A 16164-nucleotide genomic window follows, 5' to 3' on the forward strand; every position below is an offset into this window, starting at 1 on the left:
TGTAGTTTGAGTAGCATTGCAAGATGAGACCCAACAATGCCACAATATTTATTATTTTGATGATATTAAATATATATATATATATATATATATATATATATATATATATATATATATATATATATATTAATTAATCATCCTTAGTCCACAAATAATACAACTATGCACAGTTTTAATTTTGTAACTTCCTATCCAGGATTCTGATTCTCTGAACTCCTCATATTATCTTTTTCTCCTCACAACTTATTCTACTTTTTCAGCGGTTTCTATATCTTTATCTTGAGTTTTCTACATCTTTCAATTAGTGACACAGTTAATATACCTTCACACTTGCTCAGTTAATATATACCATAAGCCACGTATTTTTTGAATATGTTTTTTATAATGATTTTTTTTTAAATTAAATCTTAACATAAAGGAATCCAATTGTAAAACAAAATAGATTGCGGACATACAGGCATAGGCATGATCATGCCTATGTTCTCGCTAGTAATAATAAATAATGTTGTCAAAATAATAATAATAATAATAATTTATATATTAAATAATAATAATAATAATAATATTTTTTTGAATATTTTTTTATCAAATAGTAATACAAATAATAATACTATTGTTAGGTAATGTCATAATATTTTTTTCTCAATTAGACAAAAATTGTATTAGAACTTAGGCCATGTTCGGTTGTTGAAAATGAAAATTGTTGAAGAAAGAAATAAAAATGTGGAGAAAGTTTCAAAATTTTAGCATGATCCCACATTTTCATACATTAGTATAATTTCAATTTTTCTTCTCCATTTTAAATTCTTTTCTTTAGGTTCTACCGAACTACATTAGAAGAACTGAAACAGTAAATTTCTTGTACTGTACGTTTATTTTAGATGGGCTCTGATTCTGAGGCTGTGGAATGAATTGTCTTTTGATGACAACAGAGTGATTTTTGAATGACATTTCAACAACTTGTATAGTATACGCATGGCAACAGCTACCTTACCTAACACATTCGAAACTACTTCCAATGCAAATACTGTGCATGATCCATTACCAATAATTGAAACTACCTTTTACTTATTACAGTATCTATTTCATCAAGCACTTAATTTTGTTAATGCTGACGTAGAGGACAGATGTTGGCCTATTTTACTGGTTAAAGAGATACATGAATATCTTTTTTATTTTAAATATTTTTTAATATATATATATATATATATATATATATATATATATTTATTATATCGTAAATTTTATAATATTTATATTTTTTTATTATTGTTCTCTCTTACTAGGTGTTCAATAGCATTTTTTTCCGCCGAATGGACTCGGACAAGCACCCCCAAATCACAAATCAATTAATGATAATTAGAACAAGCATACATAAGTTGTCACCTTTGACAGAGGCAAACAAAGTCTGGAACATAAGGAAAAAGAAGAGAATCAACCCTAAGGTTAATACCATGTCTAGCGAAAACATCAGCATAGGTAATAGCCTCACGTATTACATAAGCAAAATAAATATTAACAAAACTGCTATCTCTTGATTTCTTGCACCAGATGGAACAACGGGTGGTTATCATATGAGTGCTCCATAAGGTGATTAACTGCTTCCACAGAGTCTGATTCCATTATAATGTGTTGAACCCCACAATCTTCAGCAAGTCTCATTCCATAAAATATCGACCAAAGTTTTGCTTCAAGGATGGAGCAAGAAGCCATCCATGTTGCAATTGCTTCATGGATAAACACAACACCATCACAGTTAACTTTGGAGACCCCTGGACATGGCGGCGACCAAAAGGATTTGCTAGAACATTCACCATCATAGAAGATTGCAGAACATCCAATTCCTCATTCAACCTCCTTAGATCATGCATTCATGCATCATGGTCTGAACGTTGTTGATTATCCCTTCCTCTGAGGTCCACTTTTGTCCGAAAACATAATCATTTATCCTCTACCAGATCCTATCCAGAGTTACACCAAAGCATTGAGACCAATTCGAAATTCTATTATCATAGTTGCCTTTTGGATTAGCTGTCATCCATGTATTCATATCACCATGGAAGAAAATAGGAGGTTTTCTACCACTCCAAAGCGAATCCCAAACCTTTCGCACTCTATAACAATCACGAAAGCAACGAGTGAGAGTTTCAATCTTCTTACACTAGGGCAGAGACTTTCCTGAGTCATATGACGGTGATGTCGAAGTGCATTGGTAGGTAAAATATCATGCACAATCTTCTACATGTGAGTGTGTATCTTCTCTAGCGCTCTCCAACGCCGAACAGATTTGAGAAGACAACTCTTATGTGATTAGAGATAGTCTTGTAGACTTCTTTAGTCGAAAAACTCTCATATTGGGAAGAACCCCAGATCACTGAATCCTCATTTCTTGACCCAGTTGGAGGATAGTGTTGTTGGATTTTTGAAACAACATGCATGGGAACTTGACATCGAAGTCGATTCAAATCCCACTAGCCAGACGCATTAACGAAAAAACAAACAGGAATATCATCGTTATGAACTACAAAATTCAACCTTTGGTCTATAAGTTTCCCTTCTTGAAGGACCCAAACATCCTTCCAAAAACGAACCGATCGGCCATTGCCTATCTTTCGAGCAATATTATCATGAGTAATCTTCTCCCAACAATGAACTATACCCCGCCAGAAGTTTGTTCCAGTTTTCTTTGGGTCAATTTAAGGAAGAATATCCTTCCCTCATTTATATTTGCTTCTCACAATCCGCACCTAAAGATCATTTGGTTTTGTACACATGTTCTAGGTAGACTTCATAAGGAGAGATTTGTTCATATGACTCAACAATCGCAAACCAAGACCACCACTTTTCTTAGGGGAGCATATGGCTTTCCAACTCATCCAGTGAACTTTCCTACTGTCATTTGAATCTTCCCAAATAAAAATGCAACATCTCTTATCAATTTCGTCACAAACGGAAGCTGAGATATAATAGGACTGCATGGCATAAGTAGGTAAAGCTTGAATCACAAACTTTGTGAGGGTGACCCTCCCAGAAAGAGAGAGGTTCTTAGCCTTCCAATTGCCCAGACGCTGGTCCACCTTCTTCGTGATAAAGCTGAAGCTCTTGGAGGAAATCCTTTGATGATGCATAGGAATTCCCAAGTAATTGCCAAGATCAGCAGTTCTTTGGTAACCCAACTGAGTAGCAATGCTATCTCGAACATGCCAATGAACATTATTTGAAAAAAGAATTCTGGTGTTTTCACAACTCACTTTCTAACCAAAACTCTCACAAAAAACATCAAGATACCTTTAATAATGTTTTCCTGATCTATGGAAGCCTCCGCAAAGAAGAGCAGGTTGTCAGCAAAAGCAAGATAAGACAGTCTAGGACCTACTCTAGATAGTTGAGTGTCATTCACTATGCTCAACAAAAAGAATAATTAAATGGAACAATCTTTCAATGCATAACAAAAATAAATAAGGAGAAATTTGGTCACCCTGTCTGATTTCCCTAGATGGCTTAAAGCTCTCCAATGCTTTTCTATTCCACATGACTTGCATCTTGGAAGAGGAAATGCAAAATCTCACCATATCAATGAAGTTGTTGGGGAAACCAATGTCAGTTAGAGTTTCAACAATGAAATCCCACTTTAGCCTATCATAGGCCTTTTCGGGATCTATTTTGATGGTCATCGAACCCTTGCTTCCTTTTTTTATTTTTCATGGAAAATAAACAACCTCTTGGCCAATGATAATGTTATCTCTAGTGCTACGATGTAGGATGAAGCCACTCGGACAAGAGCTAATCAGGTCCTCCATCACTCTCCTAAGCCTCGCAGTTATAACCTTTGTAAATATCTTTTAAGATACATTACATAGGATAATAGGCCTAAAATGCTTCATAGAAGTAAGAAAATCCGAAGAATCATCCACGAATAGAGAAGTACCTAGAAACTAACCTTTCAAGGTCTGCACCGTTCGTTACCCAGTTGTTTTTAGCATCTTGAATAACTTCATAAGTGTTTTTATGTCTCCTTATAGCAGTGACCCCATGAAAGTAATGTGTATTTTGAACACCAAAGGAAAGTCATTTAGTTCAAGACCTTAGGAACCAAAGGAGTTCCTCTAGGACTGGAACCTTGCACTTCTTTCTCGTATCCTGTGGAGACTTTCATTGTAAGAAAGATTTTCTATGGGTTCGATGGATTCACCATTACTATTTCAGAAGGAGCGATGTGTGGAATTACAATACTTCTTCATCAGATTCAGTTTTGATAAAGAAAATCATTCAAATAAGGAACTTTATTATCTCTAAAGAGTTAAGTACGGAAGAGGCCAAAAAGAAAATTCAATCTTGGAACACCAATGAACAATTGCTTGTTGGCAAAGTCTATGAATACATTAGAGGTGTCAAGCCTACTGTTAGTTGGTGTTCTGTTATATGGAACCCAGCAATCTCCCCTAAGATGTCTTTCATTTTGTGGCTTGATAAAAGGAATCGGATGCTTACTCTTGATAAAGTTGCTTTTTTGAACAAGGTTCCATCTACCCTTTATATTCAAATGAGCCTGAGTCAAATGCTCATTTGTTCTTTTCTTGCAGGAAATCTCTCCAAGTTTGGGCTCACATTCGTGATTTGACTCCTTTCCGCAGGCGTTTCACTTCTTTACAACGCATTACTGACTTTTTAATTAGGGGCAGATCCACATCAGGTGTTCAAAGAAAATTACGTTGTCTGGCTATAGCAATTACAGTCTACTACATTTGGCTGTCTAGGAACAAGCTGATTTTTTGAAGATTATCAATTTTCTGTAATAGAGGTTATTAGCAAAATTAAGTTTCTTATGTATAGACAAGCGCACCTGTTGCATTTGTTTTAGCATCTTGATATAGGTCTTCTTGTATTAGAGAGACTTTTGATTTTTTGTAACTGCAGGGTATGTCCCGTTTATTATTGTATCATTTTGGGTTTAATATAATTTACATTTTTTCCCAAAAAAGATCTCTAAAAAGTTTCTTCTTATACTTAAAAATGTCCCCAAACACATTTTCATTCTAACCATATAAGGCACCTCAAAACTCACGAATCCTTTCATTCCAACCAAAATTTTGTTTCCATAATTGTTGAAGAAAATGACTAAAGTCCTTATACGTCATCCATTCCGCCACGAACTTGAAAGACCTTCTTTTCTTATTTGGAACATAAGACTTTGTCAGCTTAACAGGCAAAGCCCTATATGGTTAGACTTAAAGTAAGGGAGATGGAGGACCAAGACATTAGGAAACTGAAGGTGCCACTCAATATTAAAAATGGCTTTATCGAGGCACTGAAGCAAATTTCCTGTCATCCATGTAAATGTTCGTCCCTGAAATCAACATCAACTAGATCATAAACCTGCATCATATCACGAAAGTCATGCGCACCAATTCTGTCATGAGCATTGAGGACAATATTAAAATCTCCAATCACCATCCAAGCCTTCCTCAACAATGTTACACAGGGCTTCCCAAAGTAGTTTGTGTTTTTGAAACATGGGACTTTCGTAAACCACTGTTAATAACCATTATTGTTGATTTTTCCATCCCTCACGTAAATGAACATATTGATCATCACTACGAAGAACTTCCACTTTCCGATTCTCAGATTTTCAGAGGCACCAAATACCCCTTGACAAAACTTACATTGAAACTTGTTTTTGGAATAATACGAGTAGCAACTGCATTAGAAGCATCCGTTTCAACCAAGAACATACGGGATGATTCGTATTGCCTGCAGAGATTTTTAAGAAGACCAGGAAATCCTCAGGAATTTGTACCCCTACAATTCCAAGCTGTGATATTCGTCTAAACCTGAGGGGGTTTTGTGGCTTGTAACAAGCCGATATCATCAGTTGGGAAATTCATCACGTCCAGAGAAGCTTTTAATGCCTCCTCCGATTCAAGAATCTTATTGGCATGTGTGAAAATTCACTCTTCTTCCCAGGACATTAACCACTAATTAAGGTGTTGAGCTATGGAGACGACCACCTTAACAGTTCCACATCAGACAGCGGTATCACTGGTCCATGTATCGTTTCATTCACATCCCCCTCCTTTTCCTTAGGCACTTCTTCCACAATCTATTTATTCACGTTACTATCCAACTCCATAGAAGTTTATTTGTAAAGGGCACATATTCCTGGCATAAAAACCTCAGAACCTTCCCTAGTTTTCGTGGTACTTCTGTGGAGGAGATCGTCTTCCTCAATAGTTGACCCTTTATCGCTTATTTCACAAACTCTAGCAGAGCTCACCATATTTGAACGGTGGTGGCTACTAAACCCTACACCGCCAATTAGGCAACACACTTGTCTAATAGCATTTGCGGTGTTCATTTATCTTTTTTCAATGATATAATATTACACAATTAATAAAAAAAATTAGAATTAAAATTAAGATTGATTAGAATTACAATAATATTTTTTAAAAAAGTATTTTAAAATTGATATAGTAAATTAAGATTCAAAATCTAAAATTTAAATTAAAATTATATCCATTTAATAATATTTGAAATAAATAAAAAATAGATACTAAATACAAGAGAAATTATGTGATTTTTTTAGCATGTCATTGATAAGAAATCTTCATTAATTTTATTAATGATTAATGTTTGTTAAGGAATCTAGTTATTCATCTTTGGTGAAATCTTCCCTTTTAATCATGTTTTTTCATTCATAAGAATCAAATTTAAAATCTTACTCAAAGAGACCAAGTTTAATACTATGGACTAATAACTTGTTGATAGATATCATGTAATTTAATGAGAAAAATAACAATAACTCTTAAACACTCTTGTTTAATAATTATGGCCTGTGTCAATAAAAGTCTCTATAAATACTTATAAAAAAATAAAATAATTTTCTCATAAATTTTAAATAGGTTATAGAGATATTTTATTTTATTTTTTATACGTATTTACGAAAAAAATTACTTAAACATATCAAATAAGTCTATTTTAATTAGTTGAATAAGGATGGATTGTTTATTATAAATATCTAACATTTGTCGCCTATCCTACTGCTAGATAAAATTTACCTATACAAAACTTGAAAAAATAATATTATAATTTATACTATAAAAATAATTATTATCAGAAAATGAATAAAAGAACACAATTGTGATCTTTTTTATGGACGGTAGATAGTAGATTTCAGTTTATTTGGCACAAAGCAATTGTTTTTTTTCTTCTTCTTCTTCCTCGTGGATAACATTTTTGGAGGAAAAATCTGTGGGCTTGTACCTTGTTTGGCATGAAATTTTCTGAGAAAACAACATGATAGGGAAGAAACAGAGCAGAGTGCAGGGGTGCAAGCAAGGTGCAGCCCAGAAGGAGAGTTACCTCAGAGATTATGCTTAGGGGCAGGAAGGGGAATTTAGCAGTGAGATGCTGTTGAGAAAGCAGGGACCAGCCTAACTAATTTGATTCTGTAATATTCCTTTTGCACAAAAAGATAGGAATTCTGTTATTAGAGGAATAGCATAAATAAGCATGTAAATAAGCCAGATTCAGGAATGCAATAGTTCTTTCTTCTTCTTCTATGGAGGCCCTGGTCCTCGAAACCAGATTTTGTTCTATCCAACGTTGACGACAAAAACAAAAACACCAACATTTTTATTGTTTCACTTGCAAACTAGATTACGTTCTTTAAATTATTCTTACTTCAATTTAGTTATCAGGGGTGCAAGCCCACACCTGACGAATGGCCTAACTAATTTGATTCTGTAATATTCCTTTTGCACAAAAAGATAGGAATTCTGTTAGTAGAGGAATAGCATAAATAAGCATGTAAATAAGCCAGAATCAGGAATGGAATAGTTCTTTATTCTTCTTCTTCTATGGAGGCCCTGGTCCTCGAAACCAGATTTTGTTCTATCCAACGTCGACCACAAAAACAAAAACACCAACATTTTTATCGTTTCACTTGCGAACTAGATTACCTTCTTTTTCTCTTTCTTTCTTTAAATTATTTTTACTTCAATTTAGTTATCAGTTTTCGTACGCTCTCTGTTTCCTCGAAAAGCATGATTTTTTCAAGGATTGCACGCTCCGTTTCGAGTTCGTCTCGCGCTAGAGTATGCTTTCATTTTTCTTTTCCCTTCAATTCAATTCATTTTCTTACATAGGAGGTCTTAAAGGGGCTAATTTTGATGCTGCTTTTAATTGGGGTGATAGAATTTATTACACGGTGATGGGAGATTGGGAACCCATGTCGGATCGCCACGGACGAATGCGTGTTCTGAAGGAGCCCAAGGGGTATTAGGGTTTGTTAGGGGCTACGTGTCTTCTGCCAGAGCTCTCAGTAATGGCTTCGTTTCCAATTTGCCTGATTTTAAATCTGTTGCAGCAAACCCTACGATTCGCCGATTGTTTTGCAGCAAAGCTCCAAAGAAGGAGAGTGAGTTTTATTAGTCATTACTTGCTACGATTTTCTATTGTTTTGTAACTTGTTGAGTTGGTTTGCTTGTCTTCTGTTAGATTAGATTTTTTTTTAGTGTTGAGCTATTTTTTATTGCATTTAACTTAATGCCAGAACTTCCTTTATGATGGGAAGATGGAGAATCTGGTAGTAATCAGTTCTTCTTGTCCACATCCAAGGATTTATTTTCTGTTGAGTTCAAACTTCAATTACAACTTTACTGTGGATGGGGCATTTTGGGTTTTGAAACTTAAGTTCCAATCCCAAAATACTCTCTCTCTCTCAGTGGGCTGTAATTATTTACTTGTGGATCTGTATGGTTGTTTTTCAAGAATTAATCATATGCCTGCATTCCAGTTTATCAAAAGGGGTACCACTAACAACTTTTGATGACTGGATTCTCCTTTTAACTTCAGATAACTCGAATGCAAACACAGAGGATAGTGGAAATTTTCAGGAAGCTTTCATGAAGCAAGTTAAATATCTAGTCACCCCATTATTGTTGATGGGGCTATTTCTTACATCCTTTTCGTTTGGTCCTCCTGAACAGAACCAGGTAAGGACAACTACTTTGTATTGCCAGGGCTAGTCTTTGTTTTAATTTGCTTATGTGGGTGAAGTTGGGTTGAGAACTCAATATATGAAATTATGAATATCTGCATTCTATATGATGAAGATGAATGCTATGGTTTCAAACACTTGAGAAATGAACATTGTACTGTCTGATTCCACACTTATCATGATTCTCTTGATGAAGGGGAAAATGGAAATATAAGAGAGATTATGAGAAATAAGATTTTGAGTTCTGTATTGTGTAATATACTACTATATTTGCTGAGACCTTCGTCTAGTACTTTCTTAGGTATCGCTCTATGGTTTCGTTTCTTCTCGTTTTCCCTCTGTGTGTGTGTCTATGTGATTTACACTACACCCTATCCCCCTCTTTTTTGAAGATTTTCATATTAATTGTTTAAATATAATTCATGTTTGTTAGTAAATTTATCGTTCCCCAATGTTACTGCTTGAGTGGTTTTACAACTGAAAATTTGTGTATATCTATGTGCTGAGCTTTATGCTGCTGCAATTGACTGCTCAGATTGTAGCTCCATTAAACAAGAGTTCTTTTAAGATAGGCTTTTATACCCCATTGCTTTCTAACATCTGGTTGCAAGTCTTAAACAGCTTGGTTTTTGAAAAATACTTTATTTTTTTCTAGATCATACTTGTTCAGAGGGTGTCTTTGCACTATAATTAGGATGTGAATGCAAACCATGCGCCTTTTGGCAACAAGATACCTGTTCATTTGTGTCTGGTTTTATGGTTTCTTTTATTTCATTTTTATCATCTTTCTGACATGAATCAGAATTTGATTCTTTGCAGATTAGCTTTCAGGAGTTTAAAAACAAGCTTTTGGAACCAGGATTAGTAGACCATATTGTTGTCTCAAATAAATCAGTTGCCAAAGTATATGTAAGGAACACTCCCCTCAACCAAACAGATAATGAAGTAGCCCAAGGGACCCAACCTGCAATTGGATCTGGAGGCCAGTATAAATATTATTTCAATATTGGAAGTGTTGAGTCTTTTGAGGAGAAGCTAGAGGAAGCGCAAGAAGCTCTGGGCATTTGCTCTCATGATTTTGTGCCTGTCACATATTCTTTTGAACTGGGGTACCGGGAATGGATTGCGTTGGCTTCAATACTGTTGTTTTTGGGATTTGTCACATATATAAGCTTTTAAATTTAGACACATGATATCTTTTTTCACTAATCTATTGTAAAGTAAATAGTTTTATTTGGTATCATATTTCTTTTTAGATGGTTTTACCCTCAACTTTTATAGATGATTACAACATTTTATTTTAACCTCTACTAATAATCATATCTTTTAAAATAAATTACACTAGTAATAGTAATCTATACCATTTACACGAACTATTTTTTATCTACACTTTTAAGATTATTTTATTTTGATGATATTAAATATGATATATATATATATATATATATATATATATATATATATATATAGTAATCATCCTTAGTCCACAAATAATACAACTGTGCTCAGTTTTAATTTTGTAACTTCCTTTCTAAACTCCTCACCCGTTATTTGATTTTATATTTTTCTCCTCACAACTTATTCTACTTTTTCAGCCGTTTCTTTATCTTTACACTTGCTGACAGAAGAAAGTGTTAGTTACGGCGAGAACCTGTTGTTTGGTTTTTAGTTTTTGTTTTTCCAAATTAATAATTGGTTGAAGAGAAAAACTTAACAACTCTTGCATTTTATATTTTTTAATATTATTTTATATAAATTTTTTAATGGACTAATATGTCTAATTTTAATAGATGACTTATTAGAAATTTAAATTCGTTTTTAATTATGAAAATTGATGATCTAGGTTATTTTATTTTATATAATTTTTACCATCTCCTTTTTTTATTTATTTCTTTCCCTTCATCCATATTCTTTATATATTAATTAGTCAAAATTATATTTTTGGTTCCTCGGATTGTCTCTAAATTTGATTTTTATTTCCCTTTAAATTTATTCACCCCCAACCAATCACATAAATGTAGTCCTCAAATTCATATTTATTGCAAAATAAGGTCATTCCTAAACTGAGATTAGATATAATGGAAGGACTAAAATTATAAATAAATTTAAAGAAAAATTAAAATTGAAATTAGAGAAATAAAAAAAAGTAATTGTCACTGTTAATCACCACCAACCCACCTATCAGTCTCCCATATATATATATATATATAACATGACATTATCTACCGGATACAGCTTACATGATAGAAATTTTTTAAAAACCAAAATTAAGGATATGTTTGTTTTTAATTATCACCAGCACACATGCCACCATCCCATCTACATAACATGTCATTATCAACTTGATACAACTATTCAACTTTGTTTTCTTAGCAAATATCTGATTTTTATTTATTAATAATTCTATTGAGAAAGATAAAGTTTAATGTGCAATTTTGCTAACAAAGTTGGAGCAGTATTGGTAAAAAAAAAATTAAAAACCAAAACTAAAGATATGTTTGTTTTTAATTTATAAAAAATATTTTTCAATATAAAACTTACATATTATTTTTTACAACTTCTTTGTCTCATTTATTTTTAAATAAATTTAAAGCGTATTAGTAGCTCGATGTGCACGTATTATAATAATGAGGGTGAAACCTTGAAGCCTTTGTACTATAAGCCACGTATTTTTTGAATATAAGTTTTTCATAATGATTTTTTAAAAAATTAAATCTGAACATAAAGAAACCCAATAGTAAAACAAAATAAATTGCGGACATACAGGCGTAGGCATGACCATGCCTATGTTTTCACTAGTAATAATTAATAATGTTGTCAAAATAATAATAATAATAATTTATATATTAAATTAAAAAAAATAATCTGTGTTAAAATTGAGAGGAAAGGAAAAACTAAACTAGGACCCATTACTTCAAATCTTCAATGTGTTAAAATTAGACAAAAATATATTTACTTTATGTTTATCTTTTACTTATTATTAATTTAGTTCTTTCAAATATTTTTAAACAAAGCTATTTTTATTAATTAAAATAATTTAGTATGTATTTCATGATAAAAATATTAAGTTTAATTGTCATGTATTATCCATGTAAACTTTTAGTTATGTTAGAAATTGCTCTCACTCTTACTATAAGATGGTTATTATAAAAATAAAAAATATATTATATATGACAATTTAAAATCCATAGTAAAAAAATATTTTTAAACATATAAATTATATTTTTGAATTTATAATAAATAATTCATATTGTGAATCTTTTTTTTAATATTAATAATTTAAAAAAAATGTTGAAATTCAATGTAGAAAGTAAGATGAAAAAGATAGAGAAAAAAGATAAGAAAGTAAGAAAACCAAGTAAACAATTACAGATAAAGATAAAGCATAATAAGTTGAGATGATGGAAAAATAAATTGTTAGGCTAATAGTTTAATGAAACTAAATTTGGAATTAAAAATAAATAAATATTTAAAAGTAGTGAAAAATAAAATAAAAATTAAATGCTTAATACAGGAAATCAGGATAAGACAAGTAACTCAATGAGAGTGATAATAATTTTTAAAATTAGTTCCATGTAAGAAAATCTGCTAAAAACATTATAGTCGTTAGTGAAAATATTCTTTTAAAAATGAAAGTTATGCATATATATTGTCTGAGTTTTTTTTTTTTTTACAGCTACATATTGTATGAGTTAAAATACAAATATCATGATATAATTCTTTGAGCAATTAAATACAAATTACAAAAAACACAACTAAAAAATTGAACACACTAAAAAATGGAATATTTTTATTGGATTAATTTTTTAATTTAATTTTAAAAAATAATTCAATCTAGTCTAAACTGAATTTTTATATACATATAATTTTACCTATGAAATTAGAATATCACCCATGAGTAAGCTAGTGAATTAACCCGAGTTCAGTGTATTAGTCACCCCTAGTGTTGGTCCTTCTTGTCAATTGCCACCCCTATTGTTTATGTGTGATTGTTATTGCAAATTTATTGAATTACTACTTTCTTCTTTCTAATTTTCTTTCCTCCTTCATGGCTCCAAATCACTTGTGTCCACCGATTTGACCTTGACTCTACTTTCTCTCATTAGTTATTTCTTTCTTTCTAGTTGCCGATTTTGACATGCTTTGTGGCTGTTAATTAAGCTTCGTGTTTTTTCTCTCTTTTTTAGTGTTTTGGTGTGCAGCTTACGGGAAGCCACATAAAGTATGAAGTATCCTCCCTCTCATTTACTATTTACTTTTAAATAGGTTGGTGCATGTAACTTTCTGGAATCCGCGTAAGAATATTTTATTAATTTTCATTTTATCATATTCTTTAACCTACTTGTAAATTGTAAACCAAAAAAATAATATCCATTTCAAAATTATTGTCTTTTAAGGTTACAAGATACAGATTAAGATATATATTTAGACAAAAATAGCCTCAATTTCTCAACTATTATTGTCATAAACTATCTCATTGTCTGCCAATAAAAAAATTTATATTATTTAACAACTTATTTTTATAACATGTGTCTCTTTTTAATGCAAATATTAATTGATCTTCTAAAATTTGGAAACCTAGTTGATTACTCTGACTCCAATGCCATTAATTTCTTTCCAAAGGTTGCGGTGATTCCCATTCATTCTATAATTTGGTGACCTCTATTCAATATTCACCAGTAATCCAATATCTCACGTTGTGAAATCGTGTTTATAGAAAAATAAATCAAGTTGCTGATAAATGTTAAGTTTGGTGACATTGTTCATAACTTTCATGCGAACGCCTTAAGGCATGCAGAATCTGCTTGTATTTTTTTCTTTTTTCTTTTTAGATTTTTAGTTACTTTTTTTTTTCCTTTGATAATATATTTGTGGTTTATGTTAATATATTTACTTAAAAAAATATAATTATACGTTTGAATAAAAAACCACGGAAGAAATTTTTTTCCTTTTTATATTCTTCAACATATATTACATTATCAACATTGCTATTTGGAACAAGAATATCTGCACAAATTACACGAAAAATAATGTGAAACGCTCTCCTTTTTTTCTAACAAATATCAGCTGAAAAATTAAAAGCATATAAAATGAGATTTGATAGAGTAACAAGGTTCGTCATTCGTGTGTTTCTTACGAAAATCCTTTCGTAACTATTAGCATTTTCCTTACATTATATACTACCAAATAAACAGATAAATCTATATTCTTTCCTAAAAGTCAAGCTAATCAACTGAGTTCGTTCATAATTTCGTATTCATTTCTTAATTAAGTATTAGAAGCAATACTATATATTGTTATATATTACATTAGTTTTATCTTTTGAAATCAATGCACATTATTACTGTCTCTCTTTTTTTTTGAAATTATTTTTTATTTCAACCATTATAAACTCAAATATTTTAGTTTTAATATATAATTAGGAATAATTGTTCTAAAACTTAAAATTATACGTAATCTAAATTAATATACTTCAGTTAAAATAATTCAATCGTAAAATTAATATAATGGTATAAGATTTTGTTATATTTAAAATACGAAAAAATGATTTATTTAAAATGAAAATTGTATTTTAATTTTTTTCCGTATACCTATTATATGTGAAATTAGTCTAAGTGGGTTGAGAAATACTCGATCATATCGGACCCATAAAAAATTCAAATAATATTTAAACTTTAGAAAGAAATACAAAACTATTAAATCAATTTCCTCGCATATTAATATAAAAAAGTATTTATATAATTTATTTTCATAACCTATTTTCATCTTTAATTACTATGAACGATAAAATTCTTAATATGAAATAAATGTTAAAAATCTTAAAATCACCTATATGACTGACTTAACTTGACAGTTAGCAGCTTACATTAACCCCTTTTTATTTTCAAAATAAGTCAGTTACTTGGCGTGACCGGTGACCCAATCTATTTTTTCAATTTCTCGCCCTTAATAATTACAATAAAAAAAGTATATAGTAATGTTTTAAAAGAAAAGAAAACAAAATCAAAAGACAACTAGTCAAACTTAGGACGCACAAAAAAAAAAAAAAAACATATGCATTATGCAAAACGCGGTTCTAACTGAACAAGTCAACAATAATATTCAAAAAAGAAATTCTAAGGTGTATTAGATTAGGATTTTTAAAAACTTAAAAGATATATTTTTTTATAAAAAAATATTGTGATATATAATTAAGATTTTAAAGATTTTTTAAGATAGACAACAAAATCTTTTGATATTAAAACATATAAAAATTTAATTATTTTTTAAAAAGAATTTTGATGGTTTTTCATAAAATGAGAATGAGACCATACTGTTTCAACAAAGGTTTAGCATAGAAAAACATAAAATTGGAATTAATATAACTATTAAAAAGATTTAAAAAATTATATTAATTTTATTTTTTTATCCAAATCTCATTATTTTTTATATTTTTAGTAAGCCTTTTACTAATTTTTCATCTTTACGGTTCTCTTTCACTGTAAACCTATTATTGCATCTATTTAAATATGTTATTAAATTTATTATGAAATAATTATAACAATTAAAAAATCAAAAAACTAATATATAATTTTAAATTTATTGTTCAAATGTAAAGGTGAAGATGAGAAGTTTGAAAAAAAATAAGTATAAAAAGATATAAAATTAGAATTAATATAATTATTAAAAAATTAGATTTTTTTTATTTAAACCTTATTATTTTTTATTAATTTTTATAATTCCGAATCTGTTTTAAACATTCATATCATTTTTTCGAATCTTATAAAAATCTTTTAAATTCATTAAAACTCAAACTATCATAAAAAATTTATAAAAAAATCTAATAAATCATAATATTTTTATCTAATCTTTAAAATTTACTATATCTTTTGAATGTTAAAATATTTTTTAAAAATCATAATCCAGTATATCATAAAGAAACGGAGAAAAAGGATAAATGGAAAGCACTAGCTATATATACGTCAATGCCAATCTTGTTTTTTCTCACACCCTTCTCTTTTCTCTCTCACTTCCCTCCGATAAATTCTTGAGAGAATAGAATAGAAAAGTTTTGAACTTTTGACAGAGAGCAATAGAATAGCTGCATCATGGGGAAACTGGTGGAGATTCTTGACCAAGGGTTCAGGATTGCTACTCCTTTTCGTTATGTCCGTTTACAGTGAAGT

General features: G+C 30.5%; 1 protein-coding gene across 1 annotated transcript; it reads left to right on the forward strand.

Moving 5' to 3' along the window:
- The first annotated feature begins 7167 nt into the window (after positions 1-7167).
- LOC100812375 (ATP-dependent zinc metalloprotease FTSH 3, mitochondrial) lies at positions 7168-10263 on the forward strand. The gene is made up of 4 exons (XM_006592130.4): positions 7168-8093; positions 8194-8416; positions 8854-8993; positions 9818-10263. Exons 1-4 carry the CDS (start codon positions 7857-7859, stop codon positions 10175-10177), a joined length of 960 nt encoding a protein of 319 aa, XP_006592193.1. The 5' UTR covers positions 7168-7856; the 3' UTR covers positions 10178-10263.
- Positions 10264-16164: the final 5901 nt, after the last annotated feature.

The sequence above is a fragment of the Glycine max genome, chromosome 12 (genome assembly GCF_000004515.6).
Source record: "Glycine max cultivar Williams 82 chromosome 12, Glycine_max_v4.0, whole genome shotgun sequence".
Lineage (NCBI taxonomy): Eukaryota > Viridiplantae > Streptophyta > Magnoliopsida > Fabales > Fabaceae > Glycine > Glycine max.